Source organism: Peromyscus californicus, unplaced genomic scaffold, assembly GCF_007827085.1.
Source record: "Peromyscus californicus insignis strain IS unplaced genomic scaffold, ASM782708v3 Scaffold_2__1_contigs__length_46816999, whole genome shotgun sequence".
In the NCBI taxonomy this organism is placed as follows: domain Eukaryota; kingdom Metazoa; phylum Chordata; class Mammalia; order Rodentia; family Cricetidae; genus Peromyscus; species Peromyscus californicus.
The window spans coordinates 45,003,502-45,029,160 of NW_026294540.1; the positions used below are offsets into that span (position 1 = coordinate 45,003,502).

Below are 25,659 nucleotides of genomic sequence, written 5' to 3' on the forward strand. Positions count from 1 at the left end.
TATTTACATCATTTCCATCAGCTCCTCCCCTGTCACCCACTCCCTCAAGATCTTTTCTTCTCTAATTATTATTCACACACACACACACACACACACACACACATATTGTATATATACATATGTATAAAACCTATGTCAATTTTTATTGACACGTACATAGATTATATAAATGTGCATGTATATGCATAAACACACATATCCTTTTTTTTTTGAGGAACTGTCAGCACTGGATTTATTCCATAAAGAAACTTAGCACACGCTGTTGTTTTTCTTGATCAGAAGCTGTAAGGGGCTTTCTTAATTCCAGTTGCTTACAGGCACATATCTCCCCACTTCTCAATTCTGAACCTTTCTAAGTAGCTGAAACTTTTGAAGAAATTGTTTCTGCAGATCAGAAGCAAGTGTCCTTACTGCTCTGTGGAATGGTTCCCATCCACAGGATGATAAAGTATTCGGGGCTGCAGGACCATTTTTCATATGAGTAGAGTTTCTTCTTAGACTGTTCAAGGTCACACAGCAAGAGGCAAAATCATGACAGAAGCCAAGGAATATTCAGTTCCAAAGCTTCTAAAGTTCCATTTTCTGTTGTCTGCTTCTGTGTCAGTGTATATGAGAATGTTACACTAGTGTCTCAAGCACCAATCTCCACATCATCACTAGTGATGCAGGGGTGAATATTTTTTCCATGCTTCTTTGTACTCATTTCTGATCACTTCCTTTATACAAAATGCTCTTTAAAAATTACAAAAAAAAAAAAAAAAAAAAAAAAAAAGCATGGTCTAATACATGAAATTTGCTTCACAGGAACTTGTGTATCCCAGGCTGGCCTTGAACTTCCTACGTAGCCAAGGATGACTTTGCACTTGGGATCCTCCTGTCTCTATCTGCTGAGTGCCAGGATTACGGGAGGGCTCCACAATACCTTGTGTATACAGTTCTGGGGTAGAACCTAGGGCTTTGTGTATGCTGAGAAAGCGTTTTACGAAATGAAACTACACTCTCCACTCTATCCTTACATTATTTATATACAAAGTATATATTATATTTCTATTAGCAATGATGAGAATCTCAATTTATCTCTGCCTTCACTACTTTTACCTTGGAAAGAAATGACAGTCTGTCAAGAAAATAATGGCACCACATTTTTTTCCATGAAAAACATAGTCTGTAAACACACATATCTTATGGAGTTCATTTAGTGTTGCTCATAGGTACTTGTATGTAGGACTGACAATCTGGGACTGCATAACCTATGGGGGGGGGGCTCATCCTGGGAAAAGCCATCTCTCCAGCCCTAGAATATGCCCTTGCCAAAAATTTATTGGCTCTAAAATATCAGTTAATGCATGATCTGTCTTTCACTTAACTATTTTCCATTTTTCAAATAAGGGTATCCCCTAGGTACAACTCAATGATTCAGTATATGCTTAGCTTGCATGAGACCTTAAGTTTGATCCAAAAAGAAAAAAAAACAAAAACAAAAAACACTCCTATCCTTTTTTCAGTATAGTTTTGATTATTGTGTGTCTTACTATTTCCCAAAGTAGATCCCCCAAGGAACTACTGCCAGGTTGAGAGGACTCTGACGCTAGGAAACTTCGTGTGTCTAACAGTACTGCAAACTGGGCAGGATACTGACCCATAGCCTCACCTACCACCAGTGACACTGAACTGTGGAACAACATTAGCAAGCTTAGGGTTAAAAGTTGGATTTTGGTTTTTTTCCATATTTTTCAACCTGAGAGATTACAAATATGGAACCAGATAGTGGTGTGCTCAGTCCTCACTAGGACATTTATACTCTCCCCATAAAGGCCCAGGGAACATCACAGAAGAGGAGATGTAGCCCAGGCTGGCCTCAAACTCCTAGCAATCCTTCTATCTTGCATCTCACTTAAGACACTTAAGACACTTGCATCTCATTTAAGACACTTTGTGGCTCTAAAGCCACAAAGTCAAGTCTAGGGATAATATCCTTTCATTCCTCATTTTGTACAATGGCCTTCTTAAGTGAAAAGGAAAACAGCTTCCTTATTAAGCCTCAGTTAGATCCATTTCAGTGGGACTGAGACAATTTCTGTACAGTTACAAATGAACCTGACCAAAAATAACCAGATACTCATGCCTCACAACTAACACTGGGGGATTCATATCTGCACACCTGAACACAATGTGGACTCATCAAACATGCCAATGGGCAGAGACTGTATTTTCTTTTATTAAAGATTTTGTTTTATTTTAATGTTTATTGTTATGATTATTATTTTATGTATATGGCTATTTTTCATTTGCAGCCAGTACTCTTAAACACTGAGCCATCTCTCCAACCCCTGAAGTTTTTAAAATTGAAGATCTCTAGCAACTTTGCTTTGAGCAAGCCTACAAGCTGCACGTTGGCATTTTCTAAAAGGAAAAGGTTTTGGTTTTTACTTTGTTTTGCAGAGTTGGGAATTAAATTTTACTTTTGCAGTGCTGGATACTGAGCCTTTACTCTGTTTCATTCACTCTTTTATTTTTTCAGCACTGTGGGCTCAGCCATTCATCTACTTTGCATTTCATCTCATTTCTGCAGTGAGAGAGACTGAACCTATTACTTTATGTATATATTTATTTTGGTTTTTCCAGACAGGGTTTTTCTGTGTAGCCCTGGCTGTCCTAGAACTCGCTCTGTAGACCAGGCTGACCTCAAACTCAGAGATTCACCTGCCTCTACCTCTCGAGTGCTGGGATTAAAGATGTGCGCCACCACCATCTGGCTAATTATTGTTTGCAGCATCAGATATTGAACTCTTGTTTTTCCTTTCTTTTTATTTTATTTTATTTAACTGTTAGGTACTGGAGGTTGAACTCAAGCCTGGCACATGCTGTACAAGCAATCTACCAATGCTCTGAGACCCCCAGCTCAACAAAGTATTTTAAATAAATCTAACAGATAATTAATGGTTTCTAAAAAGATATCTGCAATTGCATACTGACTGCAGTACAGTCTGAACATAACTTTTTAAATATTTATTTTTATTATTTTAAGGGGAGGGCATGCATGTGTGTGCAGTGCCCACAGAGGCCAGAAGAAGGCAACAGACCCCCTGGATCTGCAGTTACCAGTGGTTGTGAGCCAATATGGGTGCTGGAAACTGTACCCCAATCCTCTGCAAGGGTATCGAGTGCTCTTAGCCACTGAGCCATCTCTCCAACCCCAACATAATTTTTATATGCACTAGAAAACCAAAACTTTTGTGTGACTTACTTAAATACTACATTGACTTGAATGCTTTGCCCACAAGATCTCTGAGGTATGCCTCCATTCCTAGAATGCTATAAACATAAAATAAGGGGCTGGAGAGATGACTCAGTGGTTAGTAGCACTGACTGCTCCTGCAGGGACAGTTCAGTTCCCAGCATCTACACAGCAGCTCACAACTGTCCATAACTCCAGTTCCAGAGAATCTGATGCCCTCTTTCCGGCATCTGCAGGCACCAGGCATGTACAGAGTGTACAGACATACATGCGGGCAAAATATCCATCCACATTAAAATAAAAATAAGTAAATCCGTAACCATTATATTAAATGTAAAGCCACTGTGTTAAAGAATGACTCCTGATAAAGAATAGCAACTGAGCCCTCTACTCCATTCAGAAACATGACTTCATGTTTCTGAAGTAATCTCACACTAAATCAGTAACTGACCTCAACCAGAGAATGCCTCCATCACTACTTTGGAAGGCTGAGATGTTCCTGCTGTGGAGTGGGAAGAGTTCAGGGATGCTCGTCAGCATCCAACCATGCCCAGAATGTTCCTCACCCCACTGAGTAATCTAGCCCCAAATATCAATTGGGGATAAAGTGAGAAATCCAGCTTAGGGTGTGGGCCACAAAATTCTAGACCTTCACTGACAACGGATTATACTCCAATTGGCCACTAGAGGTCAGATCTAGCCTGGAAATAAATAGATGGATAGCCAGGCACACAGACAGACAATGCTAGGAATTCTTGCCCTCAGCTAATGAAGGCCATCACAGACAAAAAAAAAAAAAAAAAAAAAAAACCTAGTGATGCTGCTTTTCTGAATTATCATGTTGTCAAACGACCTTCTATGTGTTTATGTTTAGATGCTCCATTGATGTGTGCTGATCTCAGCCTTGGTCAGAGAAGCTTCTCACTGCAGAGAGCATTAGTTACTGCAGAGACTCATCATTGTTCAAAGTGACTGGGTGCTCAGCACTAGCCAGGACATTCTATCAGCCCCACCCTGTAAGAGTGAACAGTGGGGAACGCTGTCCTCTGGGCATGACATGGCCGTTGTGCTCACAGACCCACAGCAGCTGTGGTTACTCACACACGATCAGGCCAGTGGGGTTGCGGGGGACCGCTATCTGAGGAACTATGGCAGCTGATGGCTGCTGGGGAAGGAGGGTCACTTTCCTTTGGGGTTGTAGGCTGCACATACATCAAAGAAAGGCTCCACACCTGTTCACAAATGGGTAGCACTGACCGGATTCAGGGGGTTAGATAAAATACATATTTTATTAAACCCTTCAAAGCAGCCCCCACCTGTCTATCCTGTCCTGCTTCCTGCACCAACAAGAGCTAACCATGTCTCCTCTCCCTGTCTGCCCGAATTTGCCCCTTGATGGCCTCCCTAAGACCTGAGGGAAATGGTCCCTCAGGCTCCTGATGAAATCGGCAACACTGTATTCCTTTGACCAGTCGCCTTCTTTGGTCATATTCTGAAGACCCAGAGGATGATCATTAGGAACGATGAGACTGGGTTTAATAAGAAGCAGAATACCCTACCACCTGAAGCTGGGGCATCAAGCTGGGTCTGTGTGCACAACCAGCTATTTGTAGACAGATATTTAGTGAGCAATGGTGGGAAAATGACCCACTGGGTAAGGACCCAGGAAGTGCACCTCTGATTGCATGTTTTAGGAAGAGCATGTTAGTTAAGAATTTTCCCCACATTCGTGCCCAGATTCCATTTCCCAGTGAAGGCATTTAATTGGAGAATTTGTGAAGCATCCAGTCTCAAGAGCTGCAGTTTACCACATGCAAAAAATAAATAAATAAACAAATGAAAGCCCCAGAAATCCCTGATTTTGGGCTTAGCACCCCCAACACTGACTGGACAGCCACAGGGGCCATGTGGCTGTCCCACGGCTGAGTCATACCTAGTGTCCTCGGCACCATTGCCTGAAGAGGTTTTTCTGTGAAAACAAAATTCATCACTTTGAAGACAGAATTTCAACCAAAGGACCGTTTGACGCTGACACCCTGGAAGCAGCACTCCCTCCAAGAAAGAGCACTGTATGTTTGGGGTGTGGTTTGACTCTGTTCCCCAAGGTTCACCTACTGGAGATCCGGTCCTTGGAGTGGTAATTAGAGGTAGTAGCAGGAGAGGAGTAATGGAAGAGGACTAGGAAGCTCATTACTAGCTCCTCCCTAGTCTAACCACTTCCTGTCTCATAATACGATACCCCTCCCACTCTGATGCCATCCCTTTTGGTATATCACCAAAGCTGCCCAGATCCAAAACTGTGAGCTAAACCAATCTTTTCTTTCTTCATAATGCGTCCGGTGTCAGGTATTTCATCACAGTAACAGAAAGGAGACTAATAAAAGTCCTGCCCATCACAGTGGGAAAGAACTATACTTTTCCTGAAGTGCCGGGAATCCAGGAAAAGTGAGAGGAAATGACTTCACCTACTGCTGTTCCCATGAATGTCAAACATGACTACACCTAACCATAAGCAACTCAGCCATCTCCCCAAGTCCAGCTTCACTGAAATCTTTACTGTTCAGTGTGCGTGTGTGTGTGTATTCCTCTCATGCTGCCCACCTCCTGGGACAGAGACTCACTGGTCTGGAATTTGAAAAGCTGGCTGAGATGGCTAGGCTAGCCAGTAGAGCCCCGGGGATCCTCTGCTACGGGATTACTAGCAAGTGCCACCACACACGGCTCTTTTAACCTGAGGTCTAGGGACAGAACTCAGGTCCTCATGGCATAGCAAACATTTTGCTGACTAAACCATCTCTCCAGCCCAGCATCTGGGACCCAGTTATGGCGGAAGATACTAGAAAGAAAGAAAAAAATAACATAATGGTTCTGGAGACAGAACTACTCATGGAAAGTAGACAGAACAAACACATTAGAACTTTGTTCAATCCCAACATAGACTTTCTAGAGTGTTGCTGTGCTCTGGAAATGGAAAATTCCATCTAATTGGGGAGACAGGTGGGCAGGGGAGAAAGCTAATGAAGAATTTGAAGGAAGGAGACCAAGACGGGAAAGTACAAAAAAGCTCAGCAGCAGACATATTCAAAGCTCATGTTCTTGGAAACATCTGGAAGTTTCTGGAAGTATTTCTGGTTGTCACATCTGGGATAAGAGGTACTACTAGCATTGAGCGGTTGGGGACTAAGAACGTTGGTCAGCACCCTACAATGCGCAGGGTGAGTCCCACCACAGTGGCCTGGATCCAAACACACAATGTCACAGTTGAGAGTCCCCGTGTGAGTCATTCAGGTGTACAACCTTAAAATACAAGGAACAATTACAATGAGCCCCGGGGATCCATGAGACCTACATTCTTGGGTCCAACCAACCGTGGATCGAAACTGTTTGTAGACCTGCCAGGCAAAATGTGCCCACTAATGCAACTGTGGCATGAGCGTTACAAGAGGTAACCAGCTGCTCTCAGGGAGCTGAGGCCTGCTCCACAGGAGGGGATTCCCATGATTCAGGAGGTCATGGGCCCTAATGGGGACCTACCACTGTTGCTTTGCTAAATGGACATAGCGTCAGACTACCCTCAAAACGTTTATGTTTATGCACATCAACTAGTGCTGTTCTCAACCCTGGTCAGAGAAGCTTCTTTTTACACTTGGCAGGGATTCCCAGCTGATCCAAGTGCTGAGAGTAAGTGACCACTGAGCACCCAGCCCTGTCTGGGAAGTCTGTATCAACCCCACTGCCGTGGCTCAAGAAACGAAATATGCAGCAGAACAGAGAGTAAAAAGGATGTAAGACCTGGAGGACGGGGAGGAGTGCTGGGAAACGCCGTCCTCTGAACATGGTATGGGCAGTGCACTCACGGACTCAACACGGTCGTGCTACCTGAACAAGACCCGCACAAGGTCAAGCCAAGGTCACTCAACATTCCAGCACTAGCTGGGCTCAGTGAGTCATAATAATAAAAAGGAGGGGGAGGACATGTCGATGGGAGTATAAGGGGAAGCTGAGGGTCAGTGTGATCAAGACACATGTAGGAAACTGTGAAGGGATGACTGCAAAGTTGTGTCACAGGGAACACATGGGCTTTTTTCTCGTTGTGGTGCCCGTGTCACACAATATGGCGTAACACTTATATAGTACATGCACTGTCTGAAGATGTGACAAGTTATCTAAGGATGATTTAATATGGGAAGGTGTGAGGGGCTCTGTGCAGACAGCATGACGTTTATGTAAGAGACCTGAGAATCCGTGGGTCACCCTCAGGATCCTGGAGCCAATCCACTGCGGACACCAAAGGTCAACTGTGCGTGTCCATTGTGCAGATGAGAAAACTGGGGCGCAGAGCACCATGGCAACTTGCTCAAACCGGTACATCTAAGAGTGGAGAGCCCAAACAGACAGCTTCCAGAGTCCCTGCTATCAACTGCTCCGTCATTCTCTAAGACATACACATGGGATGGGCCCTGGATCCAGGCATGTCTGCTGCTGTTTTCAGCTTGAATCAGGCACAAGGAAAAGAAGAAACTTGTAACCCACAGGTGTATTGGTGTGTGTGTGTGTGTGTGTGTGTGTGTGTGTGTGTGTGCGCACATGTGTAAGTGCACATGTGACCCAGAGGCATATTTGTGTCTGTGCACATGCATGTGTACATGCACATGTGACCCACAGGTGTATTTGTATGTGAAAGTATACATGTGTGAGCAACTGAGTGTGGATGTGAGGCAGCGGACAGCCTCGGCTGTAGTTCCTCAGATGCCGTCCCACTTTGCTTTTCACAACAGTCTCTCGTTGGCCCAGATGTTACTAGGTAGACCAATCTGGCTGGTAGTAAGGCCCAGCGACCCCCCTGTCTCTGCCTCCCCAGTGCTAAGAATATTAGCATACACCTGGCTTTTTGTGTGGGTTCTGGGGACAAAACTCAGTCCCTGTGCTTTTAAAGCAAACACTTTCCTAACTGAGCCACCTCCCCAACAAACAAGACTGTTTCTCCTCCAACCACCTCCCCACACACAGTCTCTGGAGCTCACTTCACCTCAATCCCTGGGTGATGGCGCCCTCTCCAACACCAAGCTGAGAGACAGAAAGAGAGCCGGCCCATGCAAAGTTCTGACCTGGGGACAAAGACCACATTGTGCAGGTAATCCTCGAAGGTCTTCCTGAATGAAGATTCCTCCAGCTCCTTCAGGATCTGAGAGTCAGTCTTAGGGCATGAGCAGCATTCACTGGCCGAGTCGTCATATTCGCTTTGATTGTGCTTCTGAGAATCGTCAGATTCAAAAGGCGGGGACCAGGTCCGTGAGGGGAGCTTCAGCCCTAGGGAGAGGCAGAGCAGAGGGCTCGAATCTCCCCCAGAACACACACACACACCATATACACACACATGTAAACGCACATACACCTGACAGGAAGCACACTCCACACACATACCCACAGAGACAGTGCACTGTCAGAAAGGTAGAGTAGATGAACAGAGTCTAGATTCAAGTTTTACACACACACATGCTGAGGCCAGAGGCCCACCTTGGGAGTCATTCCTTAGACCACAGCCCTTCACTGTGGGTTCCAGGCAAGCACTCTATCATAGGTCAGGTCTCCAGACTCCTCTCACTTTTCCAGACAGGGCTTCGCTGTGTTATCTAGTCTGGCCCTGTGCTCACTCTGCACCCTAGACTGGCCTGGCCTCTCATTCTTCCTCACCCTCCCAAAGGGTCAAATTCCAGTCTTCTGACACCAGGAGTTAGAAGTTGCTGTGTGTGTCTGCATTCTGTGTGTATGTGTTTGTATTACCTGTATCTGTGTACTCTCACCATGTGGGTGAACACGGATGCCAGAGGTTGTTATCACGTCTTCTACAGTCATTTCTCCATCTTTTTTACTATTATTACTAAACTAATTTATGGGGGAGGTGAACAAGCCAGGGTGCACATGTGGGGGTCAGAGGACAACTTTCTCCTTCCACCATGTGGATTCTGGGATTAAAGTCAGTCTGTAAGGCTTGGCAGCACACGCCTTTACCACGGATACATCTGCCAGTCCTCCATCTTATTTACTGAGACAGAGTCTCTCACTTAGCGTGGACTTCCTGCCTTGCTAGCCTGGCTGGCCGGCACACTCCAGGGATCTGCCTGTCTCTGCCTCCCCAGCACGATGGTTACAGATGCATGCCGCCACACCCAGCTTTTTTCTACATGGGTGTCGGGATCCAAACTCAGGCCCTTGTGCTTATACAGCAAACATTTTATCCAGCTTCATTTCCTCAGCCCCAAATTTACCACAGTAAAAAGAAATCAATTGGTGGCACTAACAGAAAGCTACTACTGGTCTTTTATTGTATGTACTATTGAAGTTATGATTAAATAACATAAATGTTACCACTGAAACCATGTGTTGGTATAGAGTTAGTGGCACTGTCTGTTTACAGGGTGGCACAATCATTGCTTCTACCCGTTTCCAGAACTTTCTCATCTAACCAAACTGAAGCCCTGTCCTCATTCAACACTGACTTCCCAGTTCCTCCTAAACTGGCCTCCACACTCAGCCTTCATCCACATAAACTTGACGACTGTTAGGCCTCCCCAGGAGATAAGCTCTTATGGGCTGGCGAGATGGCTCCATGGGTAAGGTGGCTGCCACTCAAGCGTGAGGACGCGAGTTCGATCCCCAGCACCCACATAAGAACCAGACATAATAACACACATCTTACTCCCCGGTGCTGGGAAAGTAGAGACAGGAGGACCCCTGGAACTCGCTGGCCAGCCAGGCTAGCCAAATCAGTGAGCATCAAATTCAGGGAAACGCCCTGCCTCAAAAAATAAAGTGGAAAGCCACAGAGCAAGGCGCCAACATCAACCTCAAACACAGCCCTATGTATGTTTCCAGCAGAGTGTGGATCTGTGTGTACTGTTTAAAAATGTGTGTGCGAACACTGGGGACATGGCTCAGTCAGACTCCAAACACGCAACTAGAAATGTCTACGCCTTCACACAAACATATACGTGCATGTGCAAATAAATTCTGTGATGATCAAATATTTAAACATTTTTAAACAGTCCTGTTGTATTCATGGATTTAAAGTGGTTTTATGTTTGTTCTGAGACAGGGTCTCATATAGCTCTGAATGGTCTCAAACTTGCTATGTAGGTAGGGATAATGTTAAACACCCTACCTTCCTGCCTCCTCCTCCCAAATGCTACAGTTACAGGCCCGTGCCACCACACCGGCTCTGTGTGCTGCTGAGAATGGAGCCCTCTACCAACCAAGCTATAGCCTCAGCCCTGAAAGTTTGCTGTGGTTAGCCTGACATAGTAGAAAACACCTGTCATCGTAGCACTCCAGCCGTGGAGACAGGATGATCAGGGTCATCCTCGGGCTACATTTTGAGTTTGAAGACAACCTGGGTCACGTGAAACCTTGTTTAAAAACAAACAAGAAAAACAAAATCAATTTTTTTTAAGTCAGTGGGTTTAAAAAATAAAAAAACCTAAAATTTTGGCGTTGCTGGAAGCATGGAGAGCAGGTGGTTTCGTATACTCAAACGCAGAGCCAACAGGTCAGAGCTGAGCCCAGGACTGGACTTGCTCTCAAGTTCTATAAAGAATGCAAGGAGATAAATCAAGCTGGTGATCCTGGCCGGGACAGGCATGATGTCACCGGCATGCATATACCACATGATCTTAGAGTTGGGACTGTTCCCAGGAATCATCTGTCCTCCGCCCCTTCTCCACAAAAGGAGACAGACTACTTGCTGTGTGACTTGGCCAAAACCAGATGCCAGGGCCGGGGTGTATCAGAGCACAGACCTCAGCCACACCTCTCCAGCAGCCCCCTTGGCCTGCTTCTGCAAGGTCACAGGCTAAGACACTGCTGGCTGAAAACGAATCAGAGACAAAGGCAACTAAGTGAACGGAACATTTTCACCTCCGCTGATCCGATGGCGGGTTGTGGTGTTTTGTTTTAATAAATTCAGTGTGTCTGTGGCAGCGGGGCAGGGCAGGGGGGTGTCAGATGATAACTTTTGGCAGTGAGTTCTCTCTTTGTACCATGTAAGTCCTAGGGATCAGACTCAGGTCATCAGGCTTGGCAGCCAGCGCCTCCATCCACTGAGCCAGCTTGCTGCCCCGCGAGGATTCTTTTTTGACAACCCACTTTTAGCTGTTTTGAGATACACACTACAGTGACCATGAACGGCAACTCCAGGACAGTTGATATATCTGCTGCTTCGTAAACTTGGTCCACTGTGCTTGTGTGCACACATACACCTCAGCCACTGCAACCAGTGCTGAAAAGATTCTGAATGTTTCCACCACAGGGAAGTGGTGAAGACAGTCACTACTCAGATTTTCTTTTTACACATTTTATATATGTCTGTGCACTGTGTGGTTCACAGCTGAATGAAACACTGAACGTGTTCCACCATTATATCTAGTCCTTGTTTGTCCTACAGGCCTGGGGACTGAACCCAGGGCTTCGGACACTTGGAAAGGGCTCATCACACAGCGCTGTATGGTATTTTCAGCAGCCTCCAAATGTCTAAAGATGTGTGCACACTGGGGAGATGGCTCAGACAGGGACCTGAGTTTGATCCCCAGAACCCATGTGAAAAGCTGGTTGTGGTGGTGTACATTTGTAATCCCAGTGTGGTGGAAAAAGGAGAATCTTGAGGGTCACTCATTAGCCAGATTAGCCAGCTTACCCAAACAGTGAAATACCCTGTCTCAAATAAAAATAAAAATCCACAAGGTGAGGGCTGGGCTATAGCTCAGTGGTAACACTTGCCTGGTACGCATGAGGCCCTGGGTTCAATGCACGGTACTGAAATCTTAAAAACAGAGGGGCTAGAGAGACGTCTCAGCAGGTGAAGGAGCTTGCCCCCACGCCTGGTCACTTGAGTTTGATCCCTGGTACCCACATGGCTGACAAGACAACAGACTCCTGTGAGCTATCCTCTGACCTCCACACACACCATAGCACATGTGTGTCCACACAGAGAGAGACTAGGTAAATAAATAAATGGAATAAAATATTTTTAATTCAGAGAAAACATGGGATGGGGGTGTGGCTCTGATGGTATAATGTTAGCACCCACTCAGCCCTGGGTTTGAATCTCTGGCCCTACACAAACTCGGCCTGGTGGTATAGTCCTGTAGCTCCAACACTCAGGAGGTAGAGACAGGAGGAGCAAGAAATCCAGTGTCTTCCTCAGCTAAACAGTGAGTTTAAGTCCACCGTGGTCTCTGTGAGACCCTGTCTCAAAAACCAAGAAAAAATTTAAAAACAAGGTATACAGCATTCTTGGACACACACCCAAAGTTGTTCTGACCTCTACACATACATGCATACACAAACCTGCACGCACACACACACACACAAGTGTGAGACAGAATGGAGTATGAGTATGTGTGCACATGTATGTGTGTACATGTGCAGGCACCCTGGAAAACAGAGGCTTGTGTCCCCATGAGAGAACCGGAACACAGCCAACCCCACGACAACTGCCCGCGCTCACCTTTGAGACAATAATCCAACTCAGACAGCTCGCTGTCCTCGGCCTGCCTCTCCCAGTAGACCAGGTAGTGCGTGATGTTGCCATTGGGGTCGGAGGGGGGCTTCCACTTTAAGATAATCTGAGAAGAGGAGTTAGAAACCGAGATGGGGTCCAGAGGGACAGAAGGATCTGTAAAGGAGAAAAGAAACAAGCTGCCGTGAGGGAGAGTGTGTAAGCTGTCGGGTGCACCTGAGCAGTGGGCAGCGGCCCAGCTGAATCCACAGCTTTGCTGGCTGGAGTTCTTTAACACCAGAGAAAAGCAGACACTGTTAAATGCTTGCCCAGCCCAGGCAGGAGTGACTGTCCGTCCATTCATGCTGTAGATTATGTGGCCACCATGTGTCATTTACTCCGGATGCCAAAGCTCTTGCTGTTGTGGGCACTAGAAAGATGTTCCTGGGGCCAAAAGACAATCGACGGAAGAGATGAATTTTGGTTAACATGGGCACAAAATCAAACCCAGTCACTGAAAGCACTTGAAATCATCGAACTGTATCTGTTTGTTTGTTTTTAAGTCAGGCTGTCATGTAGCCCAGGCTAGCCTCAAACTTGATAAGGTAGCCAAGGATGTGCTTGAACTCCTGATCCTCCTACCTACCTCCTGCATACTGGGAAGAAAGACATGCACCACCATAACTGGTTTATGTGGTTCTGGGGATTTAACCTAGGGCTTCATACAAGCTAGGCAAGCACTCTACCAACCAAGCCACATACCCAGATGGTGCTATTTGGCTGTCCTGCAACAGCCTTCAAATCACCCTAGACTCTCCCTCTGAAGAACGGTGCTACCTGAGGCTAGAGAGATGGCTCAATGGTAAAGCGCTTGCCACAGAAGCATAAGGACAGTTCAGATCCACAGCACCCACAGAAATGCCCAGCAGCGAGGGCTGTAGCAGCCAACCTATAACCCAGCAGCCAGAGGCAGAGATCAGCAACCCCTGGCTTTGTTGAGAGACCCTGCCACAATACATAAGGTAGAAAACAACTGCGGAAGACTCCAAAGTCGACTTCTGGCATGTGCCACACACAGAATGTTGGAGACTGAGAGAGTTGGAGAGGAAGAGCACAGAGCTCTCAAGGCAAAAGCAAAAAGTGTGCAAAGACCAGGAAGGTAGAAGTTTCTGGAAACTAAACTCGGTAGATACAAGGTGAGAGCATCTAGAGAAGTGTCTGGTGAAGAAGCTGGAACAACAGAGCCTGTGAGCTGTGAGGGCTGCTTACTCTCTGCATCATTTGGGGCAGACAACTCCTTGTCAGCCACTCCACTTCCCAGCTGTGACCAGACATTGCCAGGCGTCCTCCCTTCCTTGGGAGGCACAGAATTTTCCCTACTTGAAGACTACTTAGCTAAGAAGAGGAGTTAATCCTGACAGAAAAATAACTAAATTGCTATGAGTCACTATCACCCTAAAGAAAAAAGATAGAAAACTAAAGGAGAGTGAAATTACACCACGTGGAGGTAAGGCGCTCACACGAAGGCACTCTCTCCACGTTAGACAAGATTACACCATGTAGAAGCGAGGTGCTCACACGAAGGCATTATTTTCATGTTTGAAGTTTTCATGACAGCATAGAAAAAACATGCCGTAGTCTCCTTATCTACGTGGCACATTTTATAACTGCAGTGGGTATCTGAAACCACATGCAGCACTGAACCATCAGTTCCCCCATATGATAAAACTTCATCCATAACTAGCAGAAAATAACAAAAGCCATAATAAAACAGGACAAGTGAAGTAACAGACAGTAAGAGAAGCTTCTCTTGTGGCTATTTCCTGCGAGTTTCTCCTTGGTTTGGATGTGTTTGCGCTAAATCTCACACAGTCCAGTTGGCTTCAAACCTAATACGTAGATAGAGAAGACCCCGAGCTCCCGATCCACCTGCCTGAATCTCCCAAGCATTTCACTGTTACTTTGTGCTGTGTTGAGGTTGTAGGAAGGTTTTGATATGTAGCCCAGCCCAGCCTCAAACACACAGCAATTCTCTTGCCTCAGCATCCCAAGTGATAAGACTACAGGCGTGTATAACCAGGTCTAGCTCTCGTTTTTAATTATTTGCTGATTGACAGCTCTCACTGTGTAGCCCAGGATGGCCTAGAAGTCACTACTTAGACCAGGCTGGGCTTGAACTCACAGACATCCGTCTACCTCTGCCTCTCAAGGGCAAGATTAAAGGTGTGCACTACCATGCTCGGCCTCTCCCTCCCCGTGACAGATGTCAAAGACAGTCTTGTGCAGGTAATCACAGCTGGTCTGAGTTCAAGAAGATATGTGCTACATGTGTATGGTGTTATATGTGTATGTGCATATTATATGTGTGTGTACATGTGTTATGTGTATATGTGTACATGCATGTGTTTATGTGTGTGCATGTGTGGTGTGTGTGCATGTGTGCTAATGTGTGTGTATATGTATGCCATATGTGGTGTGTGAGCACATTATATGTGGTGGTTATACACATACATGTGTGTTACATATGGTGTCTATGTGAGTGTTACATGCAGTATGTGTGTGTATTATATGTGGTGTGTGTGCGTGTGTGTTATATGTAATGTGTTATATGTGGTATGTGAGCATTTACATGAGATGGATAGGTGTGTATGTGTGAATATGTGTTCCATACAGTATTGTGTTATATGTGCTGTGTGTGTGTTAATTGTAGTGTGTGTGTGTTATATGTGGGGTGTGTATGTGTGCATGTGTGTGCTAGATGTGTAGTGTCTGTGCACGTGCTGAGGCCAGAAGAGGAAGTCAGGCACCTCATTCTATCACTGTCTACCTTCTCTCTCAAAACAGGATCCTGGGGTTACAGACATGCACATGGTCACCCCTGGGCCACAGTGCTCTGGGGTTACAGACATGCACATGGTCACCCTTGGGCCACAGTGCTCTGTGGTTACAGACATGTACATGGCCATCCCCTGGTGCCCAGGACTCTGAGGCATGAACATGGCCACACTCAGCTTTCAATGTCATTGATGGGAACAGCATACAATCTTGCTCACTGAGCCATCTTCCCAGCCCAAATGTGAACTCCTGAACTCTGAGGTAGTTCATGGCTACCAGGTTATCCTCTGAAAATATAAGCCTCAGCCCTTAGCTCCTCCAGACGCTGAAGAAAGCCTGTCACAGGACATCACCAAGTTGCCTACTAAAGGCCAGAGAGTCAGTTCCACAGCAAACCCATATTCACAGGACACACTTACTGGTGGCATCTGTCTGCACATAGATGATGTCACTTTTGGCTCCGTAGGTCCGGCGTTCATCGGAGAAGGTAACCAAGGTCTTCACAAAGATGGCATATTGAGTCCAGGGCTTGAGGCCTCGCATTAGCCACCCAGGGTGGCTCGGGGTCTGAGACTTGGGGTCGTTGGACCTCTGGGGTGGGTCAATATCTACCACAGTCCAGCTATTGGAGCCACAAGCATCCTGTCCATCAAACTCCGTCACGTTCTGATAAGGGCTTTGAAAAACAAGAGGGAGAGGTAAGCTACCACTGTGTAAATGTCAATCTCAGTACTAAGTAGAGTGGGGGCCTTGGAGGGTCACAAGATAGAGGCTCACTTCTTTTCTCTTTGGTTTGGTGTGCGTGTGTGTGTGTGTGTGTGTGTGTGTGTGTGTGTGTGTGTGTGTGTGTGTAATGCACATTATAAGTGTATGTGCATGGACCTGGAGGATACCATCAGGTGCCATCTATCTTGTTTTTTGTTTTTTGTTTTGTTTTGTTTTGTTTTTCTTGTTGAGACAGACTCTAGTCCTGGCTGTCCTCAAACTCACAGAAGTCTGCCGACCTCTTGTCTCCTCAGTGTTGGGATTAATGGCATTCACACTTGATTCCAACCTTGTATTTGGAGACAGAGTGATCATATCTGGCCTGAAATTCACCTCATAGGCTAGGCTAACTAGCCAGAGACCCCAAAGATCTGCCCATTTCTGCTTCCTCAGAGATGAGATTCCAAGCACATTCCAAAATTCATGGCTTCCTGAAAAGTGTGAATGTGTATCCGAGTGTGTGTAATTGTATGCATGTGCCTTCGGGGGCCAGAAGAGAACACTGGATGATGGGTAGGAGAGCTGTGAAATGCTGACTTCTGGACATGGTACGGCTGCTGCACACATCACTCAGACCAGCTGTGGTTGCCTATACCAGTCAACATTCCAGCATGGGTGGTGGAGTAGCTGCTAAGGGAGGCTAAGTCACTCCCCTTTGGGAACATGGACACTGGTAGGTTGCTCGGGCTCCAGCGGATGGCTCCACACGCATGCACACATGGGCAGCACTAACCGGATTCAGGGGGTCGCCAACACCAGAGAGGACATGAAATTAGGAGGGAAATGGAGTGGACACACCAGGGGATGTTGGAGGAAGAAAGTGGTGGATGGATATGATCAAAATACACTGCATAAATACATGGAAACTTAAAATCATACACTTAGAATAGTATCTAATTTTAAAGGAGAGTGTGAACTGAGCACCAGTTCATCTCTCCACATCCTGACTGCGGATGCAATGTATCCAGCTGCTTCATGCTACCACGACATCCCCACCACACAAGCTGTGAGCCAAGACAAACCCTTCCTTAAGGGCTGTGTCTGTCCCTGCAACAAGGAGCATAATGAATAGTCCACCTCCTTTGACTTACGCCTCTTTGTAGAAGAGCATGAATCCCAGGAGGTCTCGGAAGTCGGGGGGCCAGTAGGGCTCCCACCTCAGCAAGATCTTGTCAAAAGATGTCCGAATGAAAGAAAATTTAAGTAACTCATTTTCACCTAGAAAAGTTCAAGAGGAAAAAAAAAGTCAGGCAATTGGATAATTCTCTTCAGAGCAAAATATTCAGCCTCCCGCCTCTTGGAGGGATTCGATTGAGGGATGGAGGGAGACGACCTAGTTTCATTTTGTAATACAATACTGGGACAAAAAGCAACTCCAGGGAGAAGAGCTGTTTGGCTACAATTCCAGGTCAGAATCTATCATTTCGGGGGAATCAGGCAGGAACTCAAGCCCTTAGTCATAGCTCATCATCCATAGCCAAGAGCAGAGAGAGATGAATGCTGTGGGATGGTCTGTATGTCAAATGTGTTGCTGATTGGTCAATGAATAAATCACTGATTGGCAGTGGCCAGGCAGGAAGTATAGGCGGGACTAACAGAGAGGAAAATTGAGAGAACAGGAAGCCGGAGGGGAGACACTGCCAGCCGCCATCAGGATAAGGAAGATGTAAAGTACCGGTAAGCCACAAGCCACGTGGCAAGGTATAGATTAATAGAAATGGATTAATTTAAGCTGTAAGAACAGTTAGCAAGAAGCCTGCCACGGCCATACAGTTTGAAACCAATATAAGTGTCTGTGTTTACTTGATCGGGTTTGAGCGGCTTGGGACTGGCGGGTGAGAGAGATTTGTCCTGACTGTGGGCCAGGCAGGAAAACTCTAGCAACAAATGGCGTCCAACGTGGTGGCAAGAGTTTCCACCTAAAACCTGAGAAAAAAGATTCTAAAACGGAGCTAAAAACAGCTTCCTAATTGTCTCTCTCAAATGAGCGGCAGCTGCCGGTTTGAGCTACTGGCGGGTTGCTGGCGTGCGCGCTCGACCTGCAGTATGGCGGGAATGAGGCCTCTGCAAGTGGCACATTAAGCTGTGTGGTGAATTTAGCCTTTGCTAGTACAAAACAAAACAAAACAAAAAAAAAGAGGTTTCTGGGCTACACACTGCTTTGATAAAAGCGTAGACCCACTATTTCTGAGACTTGATGGTTCCCAGAGCTGGCGGGAACCGCCATGTTGGGAAGCTAAAGTGGGCGGAGCCAGCAGCCACAGTGCCGTTTCAGGCTTAGAAGGCTGCAATTTAAAGCAACAGGTTTACAATAAGACAGATTCAGATGTAATAGTTTAAAATGTGTGTAAAATATACGTAGGCTTGAAAGAGACAAAAAAAGGTGATATATACAGTATAGAAACAAATACATGGTTTTAAAAAATAAAGTCTTTAAAGAGACAGTAAAATTAATATAAAAAATAAGCCATGTAGAGATGACTATTACACAGAGAGTCTGGATTGTGTTGTCTTTGGGATTCTTAACTACAGAGAGATGTTTGATTGTAAAGGAAGCTGAGTTAAACCAGTACGTATATTTTAAAGATACTTTGACTTCAAAATTTGGATGTAAGGATATGTTGCTTTGGAAAAGAGTCTCTTTTGTTTCCACAGAAAGCAAGAGGCTATGGATTTGTTCCAGAGTAAGATACATCAGGTTTGACCAGCCAAGACCCCCTGAAAGGTCTCCGATGACACCATGGCCCAGATGATCCAACATCCAGAACCGTTTCAAGACAACTGGCTCAGATGATACAGCCTCACGGACTACTCCATGATCCTAAAATTTTCTTTGTTTCCCCAGAAGATACAGCGCCCCCCTCCAGCAGGAAGTAGTAAGAGAAGCTACGCCCAAATTCCCAAATATACCAAGCTGACTTTGGAGATGTGTAAAGGTTAAAACCTTCCTTTTTAAGAAAAGAAAAGGGGAGGTGCTGTGGGATGGTCTGTATGTCAAATGTGTTGCTGATTGGTCAATGAATAAATCACTGATTGGCAGTGGCCAGGCAGGAAGTATAGGCGGGACTAACAGAGAGGAAAATTGAGAGAACAGGAAGCTGGAGGGGAGACACTGCCAGCCGCCATCAGGATAAGGAAGATGTAAAGTACCGGTAAGCCACAAGCCACGTGGCAAGGTATAGATTAATAGAAATGGATTAATTTAAGCTGTAAGAACAGTTAGCAAGAAGCCTGCCACGGCCATACAGTTTGAAACCAATATAAGTGTCTGTGTTTACTTGATCGGGTTTGAGCGGCTTGGGACTGGCGGGTGAGAGAGATTTGTCCTGACTGTGGGCCAGGCAGGAAAACTCTAGCAACAGATGAACGCACGGGTGATGCCTGCTTGCTGCCTATACTTAGCAAGCTTCCTCTACTCTCACATTGTTCAAGATCCAGTCCATAAAATGGCTCTTCTCACTTCAATTAACAGTCAAAGCAAACCCCAAGCCAGCAAAGCCTCCTTGATGAGCTCCAGGCCAGCGAGAAACCACCAAAATGACCAACTGTCAACCAAGAAAATGCTCCACAGACATGCCTACAAGAGCACCTGATCTGGACAATTCCTCAGTTACAATTATCTTTCCAGGCGATTCTAGATTGTGTCAAGCTGAAAATTAAAACGGGGGAGGGGGAGTTGTATATAATCTGCTTACATGGGTCTCATCCACAAAAGCAGAGAACTGGTCTTGCTGAGTTTGAAAGGTAGGAAGTCAGCAGATCAATTAGGTGTTGAAGATGCAACCAAATAAGATGTTCAAGTGACTCGTGGATGATCCATGCCAATGCAAAAAGGACACCTAGTCAGCCATTTTTGAACTCTTTTTTATGTGTATGTGTGCATGTTTATGCATGCTCATGTATGTGCAGGTATGATGGCTAATCTTGGTTGTCAATTTGACATACCTGGGAAGAGGGACTCTCAGTTGAAGAACTTCCTCCATCAGATTGGCCTGTGATTATATCTGTGAAGCTTTTTTTTTTGGATTGATGATTGATGTGAAGGGCCCAGCCCACTGTGGACAGAGCCATCCCTAGGTAGGTGGCCCTGGACTATATAAGAAAATTAGTTGACAACAAACAGCACTCTTCCATAGTCTCTGCTTCAGTTCCTGCCTCCAGGTTTCTGCCTTGACCTCCCTGAATGATGGGTTGTGCCTTACAAATGTAAGATAAAATAGACACTTTCTCCCGCAAGATGCTTTTCGTCAGAGCAACAGAACGGAACCATCTTTCCAGCCCCAAATTTCACCTTGTCATTGCTTTCCAGGTGACCGAGACTGCTGCAGATTCCATCAACCTTGACACCCTCAGCATAGTTTTATGTTTATGCGGCATCACACACTGTACTTTGTGCACTGACTCACATGAGACACATAAAGCCTGCCTCTTGCGGGCTGGGAAGACAGTATACTTGGTGAATGCTGTAGGGCTGAGGACCTGAGTTCCATCCCCAGAACCCTCATTTAAAAAAAGGAAAAAAAAAAACCTCCAGTCGTCACGGCTGTGGTGGTTTGAATGAGAATGGCCCCCACAAGCTCGTAAGATTGAATGCCTGGTCCCCAGTTAGTAAAACAGGGGAGTTCCTGCATGGAGGCCAGGACCGGCCATTGTGTGGAGCTGTGAGGATGAAGTCTGAATGGCACTGGAGACCCCAAGATGTTGGAGATGCTAGAGCCGTGGGATATCTACCCAAGAGAGAGAAGTGTGCTGCGTTCAGCAAAGCTGCAAAGGAAGAGCCATCTAACACAGAGTTTGGAGCTTGCCCAGGCGGTTTTCAGTCTTGCTTTGGTCCTGTATTTCCTCACTATGCTCCCTTTCCTCCCTTTTGGAACGGTAATGATATCCTCTGCCACTGTATGTTGCAAGTATGTGATATGCTTTTTTATTTTGATTTTACAGGGGATTATATTTTAGAGACTGCCTTGAGTCTCAGAAGAGACTTGGCATTTTTAAACAGAGTTGAGACTGTGGAAAACCATGGAGGCTTTTGATCTGCATTATGATATGGCTACAAACCTATGGGGGACAGAAAATAGAATATGATGGTTTGAATAAGAATGGTCCCCATAGGCTATATGTTTGAATGCTTGGTCCCCAGTGGAAGTATTTGGGAAGGATTAGGAGGTGTGGCCTTGTTGGAGGAGGTATGTCACTGGAGGTGGGGTTTGAGGTTAAAAAGCCCAGGCCAGGCCTAGTTTCTCTCTTCTCTCTACTGCTGCCTATGGATCAGGATGTAAGCTCTCAGCCCCATGTCTGCCTGTCTGCCCCCATGCTCCCCACCATGATGATAATGAACTGAGCTTCTGAAACTGTAAGCCAGCCCCAATTAGATGCCTCCCTTTACAAGAATTGCCTTGGTCATGTGTCTCTTCACAGCAATAGGACACTGACTATGACAGTGATGTACACTCCTAACCCCAGCACTGAAAAAGTTGGAAAGACAGATCCCTGTGGTTCTCTGCAGCCCACAAAGCCTATTGGTGCGCTCCAGGCAGCGAGAAACCCTATCTACTAAAAAAGAAAAACAGTGGCTGATGCCTAGGGAATGACAGCTGAGGTTGTCCTCTGTCCTCCAGACGCGTACACACACACACACACACACACACACACACACACACACACACACACACACACCTGTACACAGACATGCATGCACACACACCCCTGTACACACAGACATGCACATGTGCACATGCACGCACGCAAACACACACACGTGCACACACATACACACCTGCCTTTGGTATTTTAAAACTCCTCTTACAGAAAGCTGTAGCTCAACAAAGGACAATGGCACTTTCCTGGGTGCTGGGGCAGTAGCTGGCAGAGGGTGGGCACTGGGGACAGAAGGATGAATGGACTTACAGGATGCCTGGTCCCCATTGGTCTTCAGGGCAATGTCGTTCTTCTCCTGGCGGCCCTTAGTTCCGGAAACTTCTTCCATCTTGTGAATCTCCGACAAGCAGAGTTTGGGGTTGTAGTGGAAGAACAGCTTGCCCTGAGTGATGGTGAGGTTGTGTTTGCTCCAGTCCCAGAGCTGCCGGAGGTTCTGATTGTCCAAGGCATAGAAGGAATAGTTCCTACAGAGACACACACACTGCCAGTCACACCAAGGCCATCTTCATCTATTCCAAGATGGCGGGGGCCACAAAGTACACTCAATGGGTTGTAATTTTGTTTAAAAAAAAAGAAGAAGAAATGAACTTGAGGGGAAGTCAGGGTGGCGTGGGCCTATGAGGAGTAAGAGGGAGGTCTAGGGGCTGGTTGTGATAAAAATACACTATATGTGTATAAGAAATTCTCAAAAATGTTAAATATCATAGTTACATAAAAATGAAAAACTAGGTAACAAGGGCCATGCCTGGAGGTGGTCCTCTTCGGTGCTAAAGGCCTAGTTCTAGCCACTTGTTTAGCACAGACTCAAAAATTATCTTTGGGACTGTGGAGAACAAGGAAGTTGACAAATCTTCATGGCCAGGAAAGTGTAGAGCACTCTCCTAGAATCCCCCAGTGAGGGGCTGGGGTGTGGCTCAGGGGTAGAGCACCTGCCTAGAATCCCCCAATGAAGGGCTTGAAGTATGGGTCAGGAGTAGAGTGCTTGCTTAGCATGCACCAGGCACCAGATTCAATTCCCAATATGGCAAAATAAGGGAGAAGAAAAGGATCTGAAGAAGAAAGAGGAGGCAAAGACGGAGGAAGAGGAAGAGGGGGAGGGGAAGCGGGGGTGAGGGTCAGACTGGGTTTTGGATGGGGATGGGGGGCTGTGACCCAAGTCTGACGATAAAAATAGAAACAGAAATCAAGTTTGGGGACAAAAAGTATGGAAGTTTTCAAGTTTTCATGATTGGTTTGGTTTTGTGTTGTGCTCCTGTCTGTCTGTCTGTCTGTCTGTTTTTAAATGGTTTTGAGACACGGTCTCACTTGGTAGCCTGGGCTGGCCTTAGAAGCCACTGCACAGACCAGGCCAGGCTGGCCTTGAGATTAGCCTGCTTCCACCTCCCAGGTGCCCAGCTGGGTGGCTCTGCTTTACGACGCAGTGTGGACCGGCAGAGCCACCCAGAGTGGCCTTCTGCCCCTTCCCCTAGTTGCTGCTCCTTTGACAGCTACAGGACTGGGACAAAGCACCCGTCTGTGCCCTGAGAAACACAGAATCTAACTTCTCCATTGCATTTCCCAATGATCCTCATGCCCATGAGTCTACCTCTACTTTTCAAAGCACCACACGCTGGATTTGTTTGGTTGATCAACCTAGGCGGGGTCTGTGGGACGTGGAGAGTCCCAGAAACAAGGACGGACAACGGGTCAGAAGGGCACTTGCTGTACCTGAGGTTCCCAGAGGTTACCTGAGGCAAGCTACAGAGACAGGCTTGGGGTGGTGGGGAAGATGAGAATCAGGACTCAATATTTCAGCTTACGTAGGGCAAGATCCCAAGACACGGGCCATGGCTGAGAGCCCACACTCCAGCTCAGAAAATAAATGGGGACTGAGAGGGAAATGAGAACGGACACCCAGGGTGGCTGGGAGGAAGCCTGGAGGAGGTGGGATTCCAGGGGCCAGGAAAGATGAACATCTCAGCGCAGGTGCAGTCTCCATTAAGAGGCTGGTGAAAAAAGTTCCTGGGGGGAGGGAGGCGGGGACACCATGGACACAACACCTGATGTTGAACCTTCTACAGGGCTGGTTAATCGATTAAAATTTTAATAACTGTGGAGAGGTTGGAGTGTTGCAGGTCCAAAGCCTAATTACAATTTATCCTGCCTTTAACCCCCTTAACAGCCACTCCTTGCCCACCTCTGTGCCTGACCTAACGTCCTTGTGACTGGCATGTAAACCTTTTGGAATGTACTAGCATATCGGACCATTAGCTTCCATCAACCAAAGACCAAGAATGTCATCAGATGACATCTGAACAGAGACTTCTTGGTTTATTGCTACTCATCTCTTTGATGTTTCTACTACAGTCCTTTCAAAGTGCCTTGGTTTGTGACTTTGTTCTATTAGTATAAAAACTTCATGAGACTGTTACTACACTGGAATATGTAGCTTGGGATTACCTTTATCAGTGTTCCTGGGCCATGCTACCAATAATTGGCTCAAAAATAAATTATCTCTTATCCCTTTGAGGTTAGAGTAGGAGTTTTGTGTTAACAGAACCAAGAAGTTTTCAAACATGGCCGTGACCAGGTATTTATCACACTTCATCCTCAGAGCAATTCTGACAGATGCACACGCCATTAGCAAACCCCAGCCAGCACCCTCTGGCTCCCGCAGGAAGACTGTAAAGTAGACTCTGTGTTTCTCGGCTGGATGAGGATCAGGAATGTCACAGGGACTATCACCTAAAAGACACTTCATTTTGGTTCAGCTGGGTTTTCACAAAGTCCTGGGCTGGAGAAATGGCTCAGCAGTTAAGAGCACTGGCTGCTCTTCCAGAGGTCCTGAGTTCAATTCCCAGCAACCACATGGTGGCTTACACCCATCTATAATGAGATCTGGTGCCCTCTTCTGGCCTGCATGTATACATGCAGGCAGAACACTGTATACGTAATAAATAAATAAATCTTTAAAAAAAAAAATGTCCTAAATTTTGAGTGTGTGTGTGAATGTGTGTGTGTGTGTGTGTGTGTGTGTGTGTGTGTGTGTGTGTGTGTGTCTGTGTGTGCACCCACACATGCATGGCTACATTTACATGTATGTGCTCATGAGCATGGAGGACAGAGGAAAACCTGGCTGCCATCCCTTGTGCCTCATTCACCGTTCCACTGTGGTTTTCTGAGCCAGGGTCTCTCACTGGCCTCCAACCTGATAAGAAGGTGAGAATTGGCTGGCCAGGAGCCCCAGGGATCCACCTGTCTACTAGTCCCCAACACTAGTAGGCCCCCCTTTTTTTTAAACTTGGGACCAAATTCAGGTCTCAATGTCGCAAAGTAAGCAGTTCACCCAATGAGCCATCTCCCCATCCCTGTGCTGCCTCGTTCTTAAGTTTCTTGGTTGGCAGCCACAAACACAGCAAGGTGCACATACCCGATTTCCAAGGTCTCTCCTCGAATCAGATGTAGCTTCCGGAAGAAAGAAAGTGATACTAGAGCATAGGAGCGCCGGATTTTTAGGAACCCTGAGATTTCTTCAATGAGGCCAAGGTTAGCCTCCAGCTCAGCTGCCAGGTTGTCTACAAAAAGGAGGAAGCACCCATGAGTGACTGCAGGAATTTTTATCCAGCCTGTGTGTGTGTGTGTGTGTGTGTGTGTGTGTGTGTGTGTGTGTGTGTGTGTTCCTGTCCTCCTG

At 46.2% G+C, this 25,659-nt stretch overlaps 1 protein-coding gene across 2 annotated transcripts in view; it reads right to left on the minus strand.

The window, feature by feature from the left end:
- Window positions 1-25,659, minus strand: part of Insr (insulin receptor) — a 139,491-nt gene that overhangs the window by 23,959 nt on the left and 89,873 nt on the right. For both annotated transcript variants that reach the window (XM_052754631.1, XM_052754630.1), the window contains exons 5-10: window positions 25,399-25,543; window positions 22,239-22,453; window positions 17,423-17,549; window positions 15,986-16,242; window positions 12,741-12,908; window positions 8,347-8,548 (exon numbers count right to left, since the gene is read on the minus strand). In XM_052754631.1, the coding sequence (XP_052610591.1) occupies window positions 8,347-8,548; window positions 12,741-12,908; window positions 15,986-16,242; window positions 17,423-17,549; window positions 22,239-22,453; window positions 25,399-25,543 (1,114 nt within the window). The remainder of the gene's footprint in view (window positions 1-8,346; window positions 8,549-12,740; window positions 12,909-15,985; window positions 16,243-17,422; window positions 17,550-22,238; window positions 22,454-25,398; window positions 25,544-25,659) is intronic.